Source organism: Haematobia irritans, chromosome 1, assembly GCF_050003625.1.
Source record: "Haematobia irritans isolate KBUSLIRL chromosome 1, ASM5000362v1, whole genome shotgun sequence".
In the NCBI taxonomy this organism is placed as follows: Eukaryota; Metazoa; Arthropoda; class Insecta; order Diptera; family Muscidae; genus Haematobia; species Haematobia irritans.
Window position 1 is genome coordinate 52,366,548 of NC_134397.1, and position 20,531 is coordinate 52,387,078.

The 20,531-nt window shown below is 27.6% G+C and overlaps 1 protein-coding gene across 1 annotated transcript in view; it reads left to right on the forward strand.

Annotated features, from left to right (window-relative positions):
* The first annotated feature begins 615 nt into the window (after positions 1–615).
* Positions 616–20,531, forward strand: part of LOC142220911 (myophilin) — a 36,942-nt gene continuing 17,026 nt past the window's right edge. The window contains exon 1 of the mRNA XM_075290324.1: positions 616–755. Within this exon, the coding sequence (XP_075146439.1) occupies positions 750–755 (6 nt within the window). The 5' untranslated portion in view covers positions 616–749. The remainder of the gene's footprint in view (positions 756–20,531) is intronic.

Here is a 20,531-nt window from a genome sequence, read left to right on the forward strand (position 1 = left end):
TTGAAATTTGTTTGGATTTTAGATTTTTTTCATTGGTATTTTGCTAAAGAATTTTTATGGGCTCTACCATGGAGAAGAAGCATATTTCTGCTGTATGATAGAATATTCTATCGGTAAAACTTTACACTTCCCTCCATGCCTTTGGTTTGGCACTGCAACAATTATTCAAGAAAATATATTTACATTAAATATAAACAAAATAATTTCGGAAAATTTTGTTTCTGTTTCTGTTTCTGTTTTTTTTTTTTTTAAGAGAGGGAAATGGATTTGCAAAAACGCCTACACATTAGATTGCCTTGAGTATTGGACGGGCGTGGGGTTGATGTTTTTTGATTTTTTTTAACTTGACGTCATTTTGTTTGGCTATCCCACTTTCGGGTATTCGAATATATATATTTTTTTGTCTAGTGCTTTTATATTGTTGTTGTGTATTTTCCCGAAAAATCACACAAAATATATAAAATCTTATAGCCTAATATTAGCCGTGTGTATGGAGGTTTGATTTTATGCGCTCCTCTAAAATTTGTGGTTGATTTTGTTATTTTTTTTTTTGTTTCTTTTACTTTTTTCAAAGCAAATTTGTTTGCTTTTTGTTATCGTAGGAAAAATGGAAAATCTAAACGCGTATTTGCGTCAGTCGAAAATTTCATTTCGATCGTTAAAGACAAATAAACCTAGTGAAGGCTTATTCCAAATTTCTATCTAGATCCTTTTGTAAACACACACACGCACACTCACAAACACAAAAAATGGCTGTAAGTTTCAATAACGAAAAAATTAAAATAATAAAAATCAATAAATAAGACAAAAAAAACTCAATTTAGTGAAAAGAAAAGAAAAAAAATAAAAATGTCAACTGAAGGGCCCAAAGTATAGAGGACATTTTTGGAAAGTTCTTTGCAGTGAAAAAAAAAAATTTCAAAGAAATTTTAAATTTCCAAAAAAATAAAATAAATATTTGATTAGTGGAAAATGTGAAATTTCTAGAATATTTTTATGAACGGAGACCATCAATAACAAATAATGAAAATAGATATATATAAATAAAAATCGATTTCCAGCATTTGAAAATTTTGCAATCGATTAAAATTCGTATAAATGAACGTCATAAGTCAAGCTCTTAAAAACAAAAAAGTACGACCAAATTTAAAGTCATACCGAATTTTCAATACACTCCACCAAGCATTGCATATAACAAAATTTCTTGAATAAAGCAACTCATAAGGACAGATCATGTGAATATCTATACCTAAGTGAACGATTTTTTTTTCTGTCGACATAAAATGGTGGTAATACATAATCGCCTATATTCCAATATAAAAATTTGGAACAATAACAATTATGAATATCTGAAGCCACAATTAAATTAATACGTAGATAATTCAAGGCGGATTAAAAAAAATAAACTACTTAAATTGTATTGTTCCAACAAGTCAACATTTAAAGTAACATATACGTGGTATATTTTTAAGAGATTTTTGCTTCTTTAGGGCGGATTTGAAAAAAAAAACTACTTAAATTATATTGTTCCAACAAGTCAACATTTACGTGGTATATTTTTAAGAGATTTTTGATTCTTTAGGGCGTAATAAAAATCTCCTCTAAATATTCTAAAATCTGGATTTTAGATTTCAAACACAGGACGAACGGTCAATGCTATATTGACACATTTTAAAGCAGATCAAAAGTTATTTGCGACAAAATTCGACAGACGGATGAACGTCCTACACTAGACCGATTGAGAAGTTGAATCCAAGTGGATCGGTTTATATATAAAAGTGATTCAATATGGACAATTTGCAATCTCGTCCAACATACATCAGTAACAACCACTTGTGCAAAGTTACTTCAAAACTTTGAGAGATTTCAACACATATACGGTCAGAAGAACGGATAATGCTACATTGATATATTTTCAAGCAGATCACAATTTTTACACCCAACTCTCATAGTTGAATTTAGAATGTCAAAAATTATTATAATATTTTAAAAAATTTACAACATTTATCGCGAATTTAAAATATCAAAAATTATTATAATCTTTACAAAAATTGACAACATTTATCGCGCAAAAAAAAAAATAGGAAGACGGACGGATAGCTTACAGTAGACCGATTGAGAAGTTGGTTGCAAATGGATCAGGATATCAAAGAACCGATCTATGTTCATTACTTCTAGTACAGAAATTTTCAGTATATGGTCAGAACATATGGGAGCAAGGCATAAGTTATGATATCAATTCACAGAGAAGGAATATGATCACCTCAAATATGTTTCAAGAGCAAAATATTATTTTTAAATGCAAAACATGCAACTTTTTTGTCGCATAAATTTTATTTTTTCTCTCAGCATATAAATGCTTGTAGAAATCAGATACATAATACTCGAGAAATTAATAAGTTTGCAACAAACATATTATATGTTTCCCAACCATCAGGTTTAAGGTAATCATATTCCTTCTCTAGGTGTAGAGATCCTAATTTATATCTTGCACTGATATGGTCTGACCATATAATAAAAATTAACTTACCAAGAATAGTGGTCATAGATTCGACCTTCGAAACATACTGATCCACTCGGAATCACTTTCTTAATGGGTCTACTCTAGGCTGCCCGTCCGTCTATCTATTTGTTGTTTGTACAACAAATGCCATAAAATTTTTTCTCGATCTCCATGAAATTCGTTAGGAAGATTTTATTTTGTGTGAACTTTAGCTCAAAGTAAATATCTCGATTAGTTGAATTTGAAGTTTTGATACTCTCAATTAAACTATGTGGCCTGAGTGCAAAATCTATAATAAGGCTGCAAATGTGTTAATACAGCCTTATCCGTTATTCCGATCGTCCATATGTTGAAATCACGCTAACTTCCGAACAAAATAATCTATTAACGTGAAACTTTGTACTACTGGTTGTTTTCTTTCTATAGAAAATGTTAGTCAATTTTTTTTTCATACAAAATTTCGTCAAAACTTTATTTCTATAGGAAATTTTGTCCAAATTTTATTTCTATAGAAAATTTTATCAAAATTGTATTTTTATTGAAATTTTTGTCAACATTTTATTTCTATAGAAATTTTTTTCCAAATTTCATTTCTATTGAAAATTTTGTCAAAATTTTATTTCCATAGAAAAATTTTGTCAAAATTTTATTCCTACAGAAAATTTTGTCAAAATTTTATTCCTATAGAAAATTTTGTCAAAATTTTATTTCTATAGAAAATGTTTGTCAAATTTTTTCCATATAAAATTTCGTCAAAATTTTATTTCTATAGGAAATTTTGTCAAAATTTTATTTCTATAGGAAATTTTGCAAAATTTTGTTTCTATAGAAAATTTTGTCAAAATTTTATTTCTATAGGAAATTTTGTCAAAATTTTATTTCTATAGAAAATTTTGTCAAAATTTTATTTCTATAGGAAATTTTGGCCAAATTTTATTTCTATACAAAATTTTGTCTAAATTTTATTTCTATAGAAAATTTTCTCAAAAATTTATTTCTATAGAACATTTTGTCAAAATTTTATATCGGTACAAAATTTTGTCTAAATTTTATTTCTATACAAAATTTCTCAAAATTTTATTTCTATAGCAAATTTTGTCAAAGTGTTATTTCTATAGAACATTTTGCCAAAATTATATTTCAATACAAAATGTTATTTCTATAGAAAATTTTGTCAAAATTTTATTTCTGTACAAAATTTTGTCAACACTTAATTTCGGTACAAAATTTTATCAACATTTTATTTCGGTACACAATTTTGTCAAAATTTTATCTCTATTGGAAATTTTATTTCCATAGAAAATTTTGTCTAAATTTTTTTTCTATAGAAAATTTTATTTCCATAGAAAATTTTGTCAAAATTTTATTTCTATAGAAAATTTTATTTCCATAGAAAATTTTGTCTAAATTTTTTTTCTATAGAAAATTTTATTTCCATAGAAAATTTTGTCAAAATTTTATTTCTATGGAAAATTTCGTCAAAATTCTATTTCTATATAAAGTTTTGTCAAAATTTTATTCAAAGAGAAAATTTTGTCAAAATTTTATTTTCATAGAAAAATTTTGTCAAAATATTATTCCTATAGAAAATTTTGTCAAAATTTTATTTCTATAGAAAATTTTGTCTAAATTTTATTTCTATTGAAAATTTTGTCAAAATTTTATTTCTGTAGGAAATTTTATCCAAATTTTATTTCTATACAAAATTTTATTTCTAAAGAAAATTTTGTCAAAATCTCTATAGAAAATTTTGTCAAAATTTTATTCCTATAGAAAATTTTGTTAAAATTTTATTTCTATAGGAAATTTAGTCCAAATTTTTATTTCTATAGAAAATTTTGACAAAATTTCTGTACAAAATTTTATCAACATTTTATTTCGGTACAAAATTTTGTCAAAATTTTATTTCTATGCGAAATTTTGTCAAAATTTTATTTCTATGCGAAATTTTGTCTAAATTTTATTTCTATAGAAAATGTTGTCTAAATTTTATTTCTATAGCAAATTTTGTCAAAATTTTATTTCTATAAAACATTTTGTCAAGATTTTATTTCTATAGAAAACTTTGTCTAAATTTTATTTCCATAGAAAATTTTGTCAAAATTTTATTTCTATAGAAAATTTTGTCTAAATATTATTTCTATAGGAAATTTTGTCAAAATTTTATTTTTATAGAAATTTTGTCAAAATTTTATTCTGTAGAAAATTTTGTTAAAATTTTATTTCTATAGAAAATTTTGTCAAAATTTTATTTCTATAGAAAATTTTGTCAAAATTTTATTTCTGTAGAAAATTTTGTCAAAATTTTATTTCTATAGAAAATTTTGTCAAAATTTTATTTCCATAGAAAACTTTTTCAAAATTTCAATGGAAATGGAAATAAAAAAAATTTCAATGGAAATGAAATTTTGAAAAGTTTTTCTATAGAAATTAAATTCTAAAAAATTTTTCTATGAAAATGAAATTTTAAAAAATTTTTCTATGAAAATAAAATTTTGACAAAATTTTCTATAGAAATAAAAATTTTGACAAATTTTTCTACAGAAATAAAATTTTGACAAAATTTACTATAGAAATAAAATTTTAAAAAATTTTCTGTGGAAATAAAATTTTGACAAAATTTTCTATAAGAAAACAATTTTGACAAAATTCTATATAGAAATAAAGTTTTAACAAAATTTTCTATAGAAATAAAATTTTGACAAAATGTTCTATAGAAATAAAATTTTGACAAAATTTTCTACAGAATAAAATTTTGACAAAATTTCTATAGAAATAAAATTTTGACAAAATTTCCTATAGAAATAAAATTTAGACAAAATTTTCTATAGAAATAAAATTTTGACAAAATTTTTCTATGGAAATAAAATTTTGACAAAATTGTCTATAGAAATAAAATTTTGACAAATTTTTCCACAGAAATAAAATTTTGAGATAATTTTCAATAGAAATAAAATTTAGAGAACATTTTCTATAGAACTAAAATTTAGACAAAATTTTCTATAGAAATAAAATTTAGACAAAATTTTCTATAGAAATGAAATTTAGACAAAATTTTCTATAGAAATAAAATTTTGAGAAAATTTTCTATAGAAATAAAATTTAGACAAAATTTTCTATATAAATAAAATTTTCTATAGAAATAAAATATTTACAAAATTTTCAATAAAAATAAAATTTTGACAAAAATTTCTATAGCAATAGAATTTTGACAAAATTTTCTATAGAAATAGATTTTGGACAAAATTTTCTATAAATATAAAATGTTGACAAAATTTTCTATAAAAAGAAACTGTTGACAAAATTTTCCATAGAAATAAAATTTTGATAAAATTTTCAATGAAAATAAAATTTTGACAAAATTTTATTGTAAAAATTTTATTTCTTTTAAATTACCTCTTAGCGGGAAAAGAATATTTTGCAAAATCTATTAAATCATCAAGAATTCTACCAATCTACCAAACAATAAAAAAATCTACCATTTTTGGTAGAATTCTACATATTATGTTAACCTTGAATGCAATCCACTTGGAATTAACTTCCCAATCGATCTAGTGCAGTCTATCCGCCCGTCTATTTTTTTCGCACGATAAATGCCCTAAATTTTATTTTCCTATCTCCATGAAATTCCTTACGAGTTTGTTTTGTATGAACTTAAACCCAAGCTAAATATGCCAATGACTTGAAGTTAAAAATTACAAAATTTTTCATATTCTAAATTAAACTATGTGGTCCAGGTATAAGAATTTTGATCTGCTTGTAACTGTATAAATGTAGTATTATCCGTCCTTCTGTCCGTCCGTCGTTTGAAATCACACTCCGAACAAAATAACAGCTCGAAACTATGCACAAGTGGTTGTTGCGGATATTGATCGGACGGTATTGTAGGTCGTCGGTCCGTCTGTCGAACGGATTGAGATCTGAATATTTTGGTGGCCATTGTCTGTTAGAAATGAAGGGCGGACTTCCTTTTAAGGCAATTCTTGATGGAAGAGTGCTGAAAAGTCCTGCTGAAATTCCCACAGTTTTCGGTTTCTCATTGGAGGAAACCTAATCTAGTAACTAGCCTTGGCCCTTTCCGGACTAACTTATATATTGCAAGTTGGTCATATCGGACCCCTTATAAACCGACTCCCAGATTTGCCTTGCGGAGCCATTTGGAGCAGAAAATTTCATTCGATCTAATTGACATTTGCTACATGATGTTTTTATATGTCCTTTAACAACTATGTAATCTACTCCATATCGGTTCATAATTATATATAGCCCCCATATAAACTGATCCCCAGATTTGATTTCTGAAAATTTCGTGAGGTGACCTCTATCACGATAACGAGCAATGAAAAACAGAAGATTTATGCACATTTAAATGCTGGAGAACCCATATAAACCGATCCTCAGTTTTGACTTTAAGAGTCTCTTTGGGTTTTGACTTTAAGAGTCTCTTTATTGATACACACATTTGGCTTTTGCAGTTTCAGTTTTTCTCCCGGCTAAAATCATTGTTTTATTATACTTATTTGTATTTGCAACATTTTAATTTATTTTTAATACAGCGATTGTGAATAGACATCATCGATTATTGATTTTAAATTATCTCTATTCATTTGTAAATAGACAACACTATTCCTATTGAAATTATTCATTATAGCTATTATAGAAATAATGACAATAGCATCAATTAGTTTAGTTAGCCAGTTTATATTAATTACTCAATATTGTTTGGCAATATAGTAGCAATTATAATTAATTGTAGCTGATGAGATCTAAATGTTCGCAAAATGGACGGACAAATTTGTCCACACAAAATACGCAGTAGACAATTATCTGCTTTGTAACAATATTTAATTGGATGATATTAAAAATTTCGGGGAGAAATTTGGTTTAATTTTCATCTTTTGTTTTTTGTTTATTTTATATTATTTTTTTTGATTTATTTGTTTAAATAATATATAAAATAATAAAAATTACCACATTATACTATTACAAAAAGCACCACAATTTCTATTTAGCTAAACCAAAAACGAACAAAATTAAAGCCACACTACCAATACAAAACTCTTAATAAGTGGAGTAGCCATTTTTTTTTTTTTGGAATTGTCAAATCCCTAGTATTCCAATGGAAATTATGTGAATAGATTATAGAAAGCTAGTTATCATAATTATTTAATAAATTTTAAATTAAATCGTATCAATTAGGCAAATAATCTCTTTAAGAGATTAAAATTGTAAAAACTCTCAAATTATTGCATACTTCCAGGGGCATTTCGGGTTTCTCTTAGAAAGATGTCTCTTATCACGCCTACAAATAAGCAATCAAAAATTTTCTTTTTACGTTAAGATAAATGCCTACAAATGTAATTATCATTTTATGCATTTCCACAAATGTATTTATTTATTATTATTAATTTATACAATTATTGTTGATTTATATTTACACAACTGATATTATTGCAATAAGTATCAATGGCAATATTATTATTTAGTTAGCATTTGCATATTTAATATTGTCATATTTTTACACCAATTCTGAGATATCATTTATATAAAGCTATATAAATAAATGGAATAATTTATAAATTAAATGTAAATATTTCCTATGACATACCAAAAGGTCAATGCTATAACAAATGATGATGATATGTAGTGCTAGGGACAATTTTAATTGAAACTAAATAATTGTTCAATTATTGATTTGATCTTTGCCATTTGAAAAGGAAATTTATATAAATTGGGTTTTTATTATTAGTGAATAAATGATTTATTTGAAAAGAACAAAAAAAACAAATGAGGGAAATAATTAAAAGTATGACATTTTTTAGAACAATGAAAGGACCTATAATTTTTGTATCAAATTGAACTTTAATTAATCGATTAGATAATAATTAAAATTACATTAAAAAAATGAACTTTAGAAAAATATTGACATAATATGAAACATTATGCAGCTTTAATTTTAGCGCACGCAATTTACACAATATTAAAGAAATTTTTTAAAATATAATTGCAATTAAAAGAGAGACCATAATCAAAAGAAATTTTGGGATAGTTACGATTATTCAAAAATCGAATTTTGATTTCGCGACTTTAGACTTTTTGATTGGGAACCCAAATTCCGATTTTCGATTTTTTTCAAATTTAAAAATTTTGACTTTTTGATTTAGGAATTTTTGATTTTTTCACAAAATTTTTAAACTTCCGTATTGACGACTTTTTTAAAATTTCAATAAGGACTCAAAAATTCGACAATTCGACTTTTTTTCCAAAATACTAAAAAAAAGAATAAATGTTTCACTTGCCGGCATATACTAAATTTATAAAAGCCGATTTTCAAGTTTTTAACAATTTGAAAAAGGCGACTTTCCACTTTTCCTATACGTAGCCGTAACTTTAATTTTTTCAATGTCCATTTCCACAGGGCTTCATCATATTCCTTCTTTCAGTTCAAATTGGACTTTATATTTTGTTCACACCCGATTTGAATTCAAGAGGGGGATGTGAAGAAACTCTTCTTATGTGGAAATTGTGCAAAAAAAAAACAAGTATATACAGCCGTAAGTTCGGCTAGGCCAAAGCTTATGTACCCTCCACCATGGATTCTGTAGAAACTTCTTCTAAACACTGCCATCCACAATCGAATTACTTGGGTTGCGGTAACGCTTGCCGATGGCAAGGTATCTTAAAACGTCCTAACACCGTCTTCTAAATTGTAAGTAAGTCCATACGTGGTATATATTAAATCAAAAAAAAAGGCCGCTTGAATACGTATATAATTCAGTTTGACAAAAATTTCCATAGAAATAAAATTTTGACAAAATTTTCTATAGAAATAAAATTTTGGCTAAATTTTCTATAGAAAAAATTAAAAAAAAAAAATTTCTACAGAAATAAAATGTTGACAAAAATTTTTGTAGAAATAAAATTTTTATAAAATTTTCAATAGAAATAAAATTTTGACAAAATTTACTGTAGAAATAAAATTTTGACAAAATTTTCTATAGAAATGAAATTAAAAAAAAAAATCTATAGAAATAAAATTTTAACAAAATTTTCTATAGAAATACAATTTTGACAACATTTTAACAAAATTTTCTACAGAAATAAAATGTTGACAAAATTTTTTATAGAAATAAAATTTTTATAAAATTTTCGATAGAAATACAATTTTTATAAAATTTTCGATAGAAATAAAATTTTGACAAAATTTTCTATAGAAATGAAATTTTAACAAAATTTGCTATAGAAATAAAATTTTAACAAAATTTTCTATAGAAATAAAATTTTGGTAGATTATTTGTGCTCGAGGGGCAACCATGATTATGAACCGATATGGACCAATTTTTGTACGATTGCTGATCGGCTATATATAACAATGGACTGAATAGTCTAAGTGGGTCTGAAACTTAATCGGGCTGTCACTTTAACCTAATCTAACTATAGGCCGATATGGACCAATATTGGTATGGTTGTTAGCGGCCATATACTAACACCACGTTTCAAATTTCAACCGGATCGGATGAAATTGGCTTCTCTTTGAGGGTCCGCAAGCCAAATCTGGGGATTGGTTTATATGGGGGCTATATATAATTATGGATCGATGTGGACCAATTTTTCCATAGTTATTAGAGACCATATACCAAATATCACGAAGATCAGATGAATTTTGCTCTTCCAAGAGGCTCCGGAGTTCAAATCTGGGGATCGGTTTATATAAGGGCTATATATAATTATGGACCGATATGGACCAATTCTGTCATGGTTGTTAGAGACCATATACTAACACCACGTACCAAATTTTATCCGAATCGGAGAAATTTGCTTCTCTTAGATGCTCCGCAAGCCAAATCTGGGGTTCGGGTTATATGGGGGCTATATATAATTACGAACCAATGTGGACCAATTTTTGCATGGTTGTTAGAGACTATATACCAACACAATGTACCAAATTTCAGCCGGATCGGATGAAATATTAGACTTTTTGATTGGGAAATCAAAATTGCGAATTTTCGATTTTTTTTAAATTAACTTTTTTGACTTTTTTATTTACGAATTTTTGAATTTTTACAAAATTTGTTAAACGTCCGCATTTACGACTTCTTTAAAATTTCAATAAGGAATCAAAATATTGGCTATTTCTATTTTTTTTCCAAAATACTAAAAAAAGTCAATTTTTTCACTTTCCGAAATTTCCTAAATTATAAAAACCGATTTCCAAGTTTTTAACAATTTGAAAAAGGCGACTTTCCACTTTTGCTATACATAACCGTAACTTTATTTTTTTTAATATCCATTTACACAAGACTCATCACATTCCTTCTTTCAATTCAAATTGGGCTTTGGTATATTTTTTTCACGCTCGATTTGAATTCTAAAGGGGGATGTGAAGAACTCTTCTTATATGGAAATTGAAAAAAAAAACTACAATGAACATCGCGTTTTGATTTCGCGACTTTCGATTTTTTGATAACTTTTCAGAAACAAGGAATGTTACAATAGATCCCCCTTTAAATAAGGAATCAAAATTCAATTTTTCGATTTTTTTTTCAATAAACCGATCCCCAGATTTGACCTCCGGAGCCCCTTGGAAGAGCAAAATTCATCCGATTCGGTTGAAATTTGGTACGTAATGTTAGTATATGATATTTAACAACCATGCTAAAAGTGGTCCATATCAGTCCATAATCATATATAGCCCCCATATAAACCGATTCCGAGATTTGGTTTTGGAGCCACTTGGAGGAGCAAATTTCATCCGAGTCAGTTAAAATTTGGTACATGTGCTAGTATATGGCCGGGAATAACCATGCCGAACTAGGTCCATATCGGGCTATAGTTATATATAGCCCTCAGATAAATAGATCCTCAATCACACAAAAATTGGTCCATATCAAGTTCATAATTGTATATAGCCCACATATAAGCGACCCCCATATTTCAATTCTGGCTCTCTACGTACCGGGCAAAAGTCCATATCGATTCGTAATTATTTGTAGACTTACCTATACATACCTTTTTTGTCTAATATATACCACGTATGGACTAACTTGCAATTTAGTAAACGATGTTAAGAAGTTTTAAGATACCACAACCAATTAATTCGATTGTGGATGACAGTCTTTCGTAGAAGTTTTTACGCAATCTATGGTGGAGGGTACATAAGATTCGGCCTGGCCGAACTTACGGCCGTATATACTTGGTTTTTTTTTGTAATTTCCATTTAAAAAAGTTTCATTAATTTTCACGCCTTTAAAAAATGGGAATATGATGAAATTGTTCTGATGTGAAAATAGGGGAAAAAATGAAAATCACGAAGATAAAAGTGTAGGTGACAATAATAGCAAATGCTGAAAGTCGACTTATTGTATTTATTATAATTCGAAAAAAAAATATTTATCTAAATTTGGAAAAATTCAACCTTTTAAAATTTAAAAAAAAAAAAAAAAAACAAAATGAAGAGTTTTCTAAAAAATTAAAATTTTTGAAATATTCAAAAAGTTGAAACTGTATCAAATTTGTAAATAACCGCAATATCACCCCATTTGTAGGGAACAGGGATACATTTGTGGGGGCTATATCCAAATTTGATCCGAGTTTATCTTTCGAATAACAAAAACATGGACAGAGGGACGGACGAACATCAAAGCTAGATCGACTCAGGTGATTTGAGTCCATCGGAATATATTTTATTGAGTTTAACATAATTATTTCTGGTAGGCATATTTTTTGCAGATCAATGTTTAGGGTATAAAAATTTAACTCAAGGATCCTCATAATAAATCAATAATACAAATAAAATTTTGACAAAATTTTCTATAGATATACAATTTAGACAACATTTTTTACACAAATAAAATTTTGATTTGAGTCCATCGGAATATATTTTATTGAGTTTAACATAATTATTTCTGGTAGGCATATTTTTTGCAGATCAAGGTTTATGGTATACAAATTTAACTCAAGGATCCTCATAATAAATCAGCCTCTTTTTTGTTTTTATACCCTCCACCATAGGATGGGGGTATATTAACTTTGTCATTCCGTTTGTAACACATCGAAATATTGCTCTAAGACCCCATAAAGTATATATATTCTGGGTCGTGGTGAAATTCTGAGTCGATCTAAGCATGTCCGTCCGTCCGTCCGTCTGTCCGTCTGTCCGTCTGTCCGTCTGTCCGGCTGTCCGTCCGTCTGTGGAAATCACGCTAACTTCCGAACGAAACAAGCTATCGACTTGAAACTTGGCACAAATAGTTGTTATTGATGTAGGTCGGATGGTATTGAAAATGGGCCATATCGGACCACGTTTACGTATAGCCCCCATATAAACCGATCCCCAAATTTGGCTTGGGGAGCCTCCCGGAGCAGCAAAATTCATCCGATCCGGTTGAAATTTGGTACGTGGTCTTAGTATACGGTCTCTAACAACCATGCAAAAATTGGTCCATATCGGTCCATAATTATATATAGCCCCCATATAAACCGATCCCCAGATTTGACCTCCGGAGACTTTTGGAGGGGCAAAATTCATCCGATCCGGTTGAAATTTGGTACCTGATGTTAGTATACGGCCTCTAACTACCATGCAAAAATTGGTCCATATCGGTCCATAATTATATATAGCCCCCATATAAACCGATCCCCAGATTTGACCTCCGGAGACTTTTGGAGGGGCAAAATTCATCCGATCCGGTTGAAATTTGGTACCTGATGTTAGTATACGGCCTCTAACTACCATGCAAAAATTGGTCCATATCGGTCCATAATTATATATAGCTCCCATATAAACCGATCCCCAGATTTGACCACCGGAGCCTCTTGGAGGAGCAAAATTCATCCGATCCGGTTGAAATTTAGTACGTGGTGTTAGTATACGGTTTTTAACAACCATGCAAAAATTGGTCCATATCAGTCCATAATTATATATAGCCCCCATATAAACCGATCCCCAGATTTGACCTCCGGAGCCTCTTGGAGGGGCAAAATTCATCCGATCCGGTTGAAATTTGGTACCTGATGTTAGTTTACGGCCTCTAATAACCATGCAAAAATTGGTCCATATCGGTCCATAATTATATATAGCCCCCATATAAACCGATCCCCAGATTTGACCTCCGGAGCCTCTTGGAAGAGCAAAATTCATCCGATCCAGTTGAAATTTGGTACATGGTGTTAGTATATGGTCTCTAATAGAGGTGTGCACGTGACACGAAAGTGTCGTGACTCACGAACATTTTCGTGACTCACGCGTGAGTCGTGAGTCACGCTGACGGCAACGGCGTGAGTGTGCGTGAGCGTGATTAACCAACCAAATGTCGTGCGTGAGCGTGAGTCACGAAAATAATATCTTCGTGAGTGTGCGTGAGTAACGAATTTCGGAAAAACACGCTCACGAAAATAATCCCGCTTACGAATATAAAATGCTTACGAGTTGAATTCATTTATAATTTTGTAACATCCTACGTGGTAAGAGTTTTATAACGCACTCGATTTTAACCATACTCATGTTTTCAGTCAGGTTCTATAGGTAAATCACTCACAAAATTATTCGTTAGTCACGAAGTTTTTCGTTAGTCACGAAGTTTTTCGTGAGTCACGACATTTTTCGTGAGTCACGATATATTTCGTGAATCATGACATTTAAAAGATTTTCGTGCGTGAGTATAAATTTTCTTTTCGTGAGCGTGCGTGACCGTGAGTCCTACCAAAAAATATCGTGCGTGAGTGTGCGTGAATAAGATTACTCCGTCGTGAGTGTGCGTGAGCGTGAGCACAATATTACTCACGTGCACACCTCTAGTCTCTAACAACCATGCAAAAATTGGTCCATATCGGTCCATAATTATATATAGTTCCCATATAAACCGTCCCCAGATTTGACGTCCGGAACCTCTTGGAGGAGCAAAAGTCATCCGATACGGTTGAAATTTGGTACATTTTGTCAATATATGGCCTCTAACAGCCATGTAAAAATTGGTCCATATCGGTCTTTAGTTATATATAGCCGATGACTTATTACACAAAAATTGGTCCATATCGCCAAAAATAATCTACCAAAACTTTATTTCCATAGAAAATGTTGTCAAATTTTTCATTTCTATAGAAAGTTTTGTCAAAAGTTTATTTCTATACAAATGTTTGTCAAAATTTTATTTCCATAGAAAATTTTGTCAAAATTTTATTTCTATAGAAAATTTTGTAATCTACGAAAACTTTATTTCCATAGAAAATTTTGTCAAATTTTATTACTATAGAAAGTTTTGTTAAAATTTCATTTCTATAGAAAGTTTTGTCAAAAGTTTATTTCTATAGAAATGTTTGTCAAAATTTTATTTCTATAGAAAATTTTGTAAAAAATTTATTTCTGTAGAAAATTTTGTCAACATTTTATTTCTATACAAAATTTTATCAAAATTTCATTTCTATACAACATTTTGTCAACATTTTATTTCTATAGAAATTTTTGTCAAAATTGTATTGCTATAGAAAATTTTGTCAACATTTTACTTCCATAGAAAATTTTGTCAACATTTTATTTCTATAGAAAATTTTGTCAAGTTTTTATTTCTATAGAAAATTTTGTCAAATTTTTATTTCTATAGAAAATTTTGTCAAAATTTTATTTCTATAGAAAACTTTGTCAAGGTTTCATTTCTATAGAAAATTTTGTCAAAATTTTATTTCTATAGAAAATTTTGTCAAACTAGATTATATACGTATTTAATCGGCCTTTTTTTGTATAATATATACCCCGTATGGGCTAACTTACAATTTAGAAGACAGTGTTAAAAAGTTTTACGATACCTTGCCATCGGCAAGTGTTATCGCAACCCAAGTAATTCGATTGTGGATGACAGCCTTTAGTAGAAGTTCCTACGCAATCCATGGTGGAGGGTACATAAGATTCGGCCTGGCCGAACTTACGGCCGTATATACTTGTTTATTTTAAGACAAATCAAAAATGTCTTTCATTTTATAAAAAAAAACAAGATGCAATTTACTGATGATTGTCCATAATTTAAGAGAACATTTTTAAAACACAATTTTTTGTCCTAAAATTTAGGGCGCCTTACGTTAGGATAATTTTTTCCTGGGTACAAATTTGAAGTGTGTGGCATATATGTATATGGGGATTATTGGAAGATTGGAATTCTTAAACTGTTTTTAACCAAATTGAAACAAAAAAAGTTAAATTACCCATTAAAAAAATGAAAAAAAAAACATGTTATAAAAAATTGAATGAAAAGAACTTCCTGTGTAGTTAAAATAAAGAACATCATTGGGAGTACATCTTCTGGAAGTGCTTTTAAAATTGTGGCGTTCGAAGAACTTCCAAATTTTTTTGCTGGGTATTTAAATCAAAAACTCTATATATGAAATGTGCTTGAGTATCCAATTTATGGACTATTTATGTATCACATATAACTCACACGAAATCTATTTTTTTGTTTATTTATAGTTGTACACGTTGTAAGCATAAGTCAATAAACCGAAAATAAACATTAAAAAAAAACACACATTTATAAGGAGATTAACTTTAGGGGTGATGGCATAAAAATCACTATCCTTAATTCTTTAAATATTAGAAATATAATTTTTCTTGAAACTTCGATGTTATATGAATTCTGGTATTTATTGAATATTCCCCCAAGGAAGGACACAGAACTTTCGCTTTGCCAAAACTTTAAATCGTTCTTGTTTTATTATTTTACTCGTAATACCAATGATTGTCAATGCAACAGCACTCAACCAAATAGCATCAACAACGGCAAAAAGGCCTAGAAATGTCCATTCGTTTCCAATGAAATTCCAAGCAATTATGTATAATTCCTCCATTAATTCACGCCGTCACGGAAAAACTTTCGCCCATAGGTCCAATGGCTATATATGCCGCCACCCCGAATGTCCCGCAGTCATGCGAAAGTGCGTCTTTCTTAATCATTTCCAACTTTCGATGTTGATGACTGGCAATGAATGTGGCAGCAATAGTGGCTGACATCACTATACACTTGTGGGTATAGTAGTGGGTGGGTTGTGTGTGGTTGGTGTATTGGCTGGCTACCAGATCTCAATACAATAGTGTTGTGTATACCTATAGCACATAGCCCTATGCTGATACACAAACAGACACACACACACACACTCGTATATATGCACTCTTATATCCCCACAGGCGTAATGATTGATGGATTTTTATTTCGGCGACAAGTGGTCACAAGCACTTGACATTTGTATTTTTCAATGCTATCAAACATTTTTTCTGTTTTTTTTTTCTGTTGGTTTTTGTTTTGTGTTTTTATTTCGTTGGCTTTTTCTCTCCCAATTCCATGAAGCGTAAAGAAATCTATGAATTGTTGCTACTACTGCTGCCTTTGTGATGATATTGGGAAAATGTTGAGTTCAAGCATCCGAGTATCAATGTACACCGAAAAAAAGTGTAAGATACAAATCTTGCCTAGAATGCCTAGAAATTTTGGTATTTTTGAATTTACTATCAAATTCCGAAAATTTTAATTTTATTGTTGAAAATTTTCATACCAATAATGAATAAATTTAATCGCAACAACTCTGAGTTGTTAAGTGTATATATTTATAGAATTCTAGTAACAATGGTAGATTATATACGGTAGATTGACATACTTTTTGATGTTTTGGTAAATTTTGAAACTACGAGTAAGAGGTTCTTCACAAAGTTTCTCTAGAAATAAAACTTTGACAAAATTTTCTATAGAAATCAAATTTTGACAAAATTTTCTATACAAAGAAAACTTTGACAGAATTCTCTATACAAATAAAATTTTGACAAAATTTTCTATACAAAGAAAATTTTTACAAAATTTTCAATAGAAATAAAATTTCGACAAAACTTTCTATAGAAATACAGTTTAGACAAAATTTTCTATAGAAATAAAATTTTGACAAAATTTTCTATAGATATACAATTTACACAAAAATTTCTATATATATACAATTTAAACAAATTTTTTTACAAAAATAAAATTTTGACAAAATTCTCTATAGAAATAAAATCTTGACAAAATTTTCTATAGAAATAAAATTTTGATAAGATTTTTTGACAACATTTTCTATAGAAATAAAATTTTGACAAAATTTTCTATAGAAATAAAATTTGACATAATTTTCTACAGAAATAAAATTTTGATAAAATTTTCTATAGATATACAATTTAGACAACATTTTTTACAAAAATAAAATTTTGACAAAATTTTTTATAGAAATAAAATTTTGATAAAATTTTCTATAGAAATAAAATTACGATAAGATTTTCTTTGACAACATTTTCTATAGAAATAAAATTTTGACAAAATTTTCTATAGATATAAAATTTTTACAAAATTTTCTATAGATAACATATACAATTTAGACAATTTTTTTACAAAAATAAAATTTTGACCAAATTTCCTATAGAAATAAAATTTTGACAAAATTTTCTATAGAAATAAAATCTTGACAAAATTTTCTATAGAAATAAAATTTTGACAAAATTTTGCATACAAATAAAATTTTTACAAAATTTTGTATAGATATAAAATTTTGACAAAATTTCCTATAGAAATAAAATTTTGACAAAATTTTCTATAGAAATTAAATTTTGACAAAATTTTCAATAGATATAAAATTTTGACAAAATTTTCTATAGATTACATATACAATTTAGACAATTTTTTTACAAAAATAAAATTTTGACAAAATTTCCTATAGAAATAAAATTTTGACAAAATTTTCTATAGAAATAAAATTTTGACAAAATTTTCTACAGAAATAAAATTTTGATAAGATTTTTTTTACAACATTTTCTATAGAAATAAAATTTTGACAAAATTTTCTATAGAAATAAAATTTGACAAAATTTTCTACAGAAATAAAATTTTGATAAAATTTTCTATAGATATACTATTTAGACAACACTTTTTACAAAAATAAAATTTTGACAAAATTTTCTATAGAAATAAAATGTTGACAAAATTTTCTATAGAAATAAAATCTTGACAAAATTTTCTATAGAAATAAAATTTTGACAAAATTTTGTATACAAATAAAATTTTGACAAAATGTTGTATAGATAAAAAATTTTGACAAAATTTGCTATAGAAATTAAATTTTGACAAAATTTTCTATAGAAATTAAATTTTGACAAAATTTTCTATAGAAATGAAATTTGACAAAATTTTCCATAGAAATAAAATTGTGACACAATTTTCTATAGAAATAAATTTTTGAAATAAAAACAGAAATAAAATTTTGATATAATTTTCTACAGAAATAAATTTGTGACAAAATTTTCTATAGAAATAAAATTTTGACAAAATTTTCTATAGAAATAAAATTTTGACAAAATTTTGTATACAAATAAAATTTTGACAAAATTTTCTATAGAAATAAAATTTGACAAAATTGTCTATAGAAATAAAATTTTGACAAAATTTTCTATACAAAGAAAATTTTTACAAAATTTTCAATAGAAATAAAATTTTGACAACATTTTCTACAGAAATACAATTTTGACAAAATTTTCTATACAAATAAAATTTTGACAAAATTTTCTATACAAATAAAATTTTGACAAAATTTTCTATAAAAATAAACTTTTGACAAAATTGTCTACAGAAATAGGTTTTGGATTTTTTTGTTTGGTAGTTTTAGAAAAGTTTTCTCCAAATTTTTGGTAGTAATATTTTAGCTCAATGATAAAGGACCTCATATTAAGCCCATAAAAATACATGCATTGCTAACATATCTGTATTTCATATGAATTTTGTAACTATTAAAAAAAAATTGTTTCAGTGTATTAATACATAATACTATAGAATCGACGAAATATAAGCACAACAATTATACGTTTATATATACCGGACAAATACAAATGGCCCTGGAAACAATAAAATGCCAGTAAACGCGTTCTTTTCCTAGCTTTTTAAGCCTTTTGAAGAGTAGAGGATATATGAGAGTCCCACACCGAAATTCATTTAGATGAAATCTAAACTAGATTTATAAGGAGAAAATATAGAAATATGTAACAAAAAGGCAAAAAATATAATAAAAATATAAAATTTATTTTAAATATTACCAAAACATACCTTAAATATCTTCTGGCAAATATTGCAAAAAAAAAAACTTTTTAATGATTATAAAGTGAAGCAGTATGATATTCCATATTGGGTTTTAAAATTTAGACCATATCTATCGTCTCAAAATTCCAAAAGGATTCATCTTCGTTAACCCGTTGACAAGCATCGTTATGCGAAATGTAGAAGCGGTGGTCACCTCTTCGGACGGAGGCTTTTTTTGTGCCTACGGAATAATTTTTAATAAGCGAAACAAAATTCAATGTAGCTAAATCGGTATAAAACAATAAATAAAGCATCCAAATATTCTTTGATTTCGATACATGATTGACCTTTATAGCCCAGAATCGACTCATTGCCCAATATTGATCTTTTCCCATTTTTTCGATCTGAATAAATTTGCCACTTATGGATATCAATCGGTAAACTTAAATTAAAAAAAAAGAAAGAAAACAACAAGTATATACGGCCCTAAGTTCGGCAGGGCCAAATTTTAAATACCCCCTACAATGAAAACTCTTCATTGTCGCAGGTTACTTAATGCTAAATCGGGGGTCGGTTTAAATGCGGGCTATACCGATATGCCCATATTCGAATTTGATTTGCCTGCAAACAAAAAAAAAGAATTTCAAGCACGGTTGCCACTCGAGCCAAAAATAATCTTCCAAAATGTGGAGAAAATTTTACCAAAAAAAAAGTCATATAAAAATTATATTTCTTATTTATTTCTATAGAAAAATTTTGTCAAAAGTTTATTTCTATAGAAAATGTTGTCAAAGTTGTATGTCTATAGAAAAAATTTTCAAAATTTTATTTCTATAGATGATTTTGTCAAAATTTTATTTCCATAGAACAATTTGTCAATATTTTATTTCTATAGAAAATTTTGTCAAAATTTTATTTCTATAGAGCATTGTGTCAAAATTTTATTTCTATAGAAAATT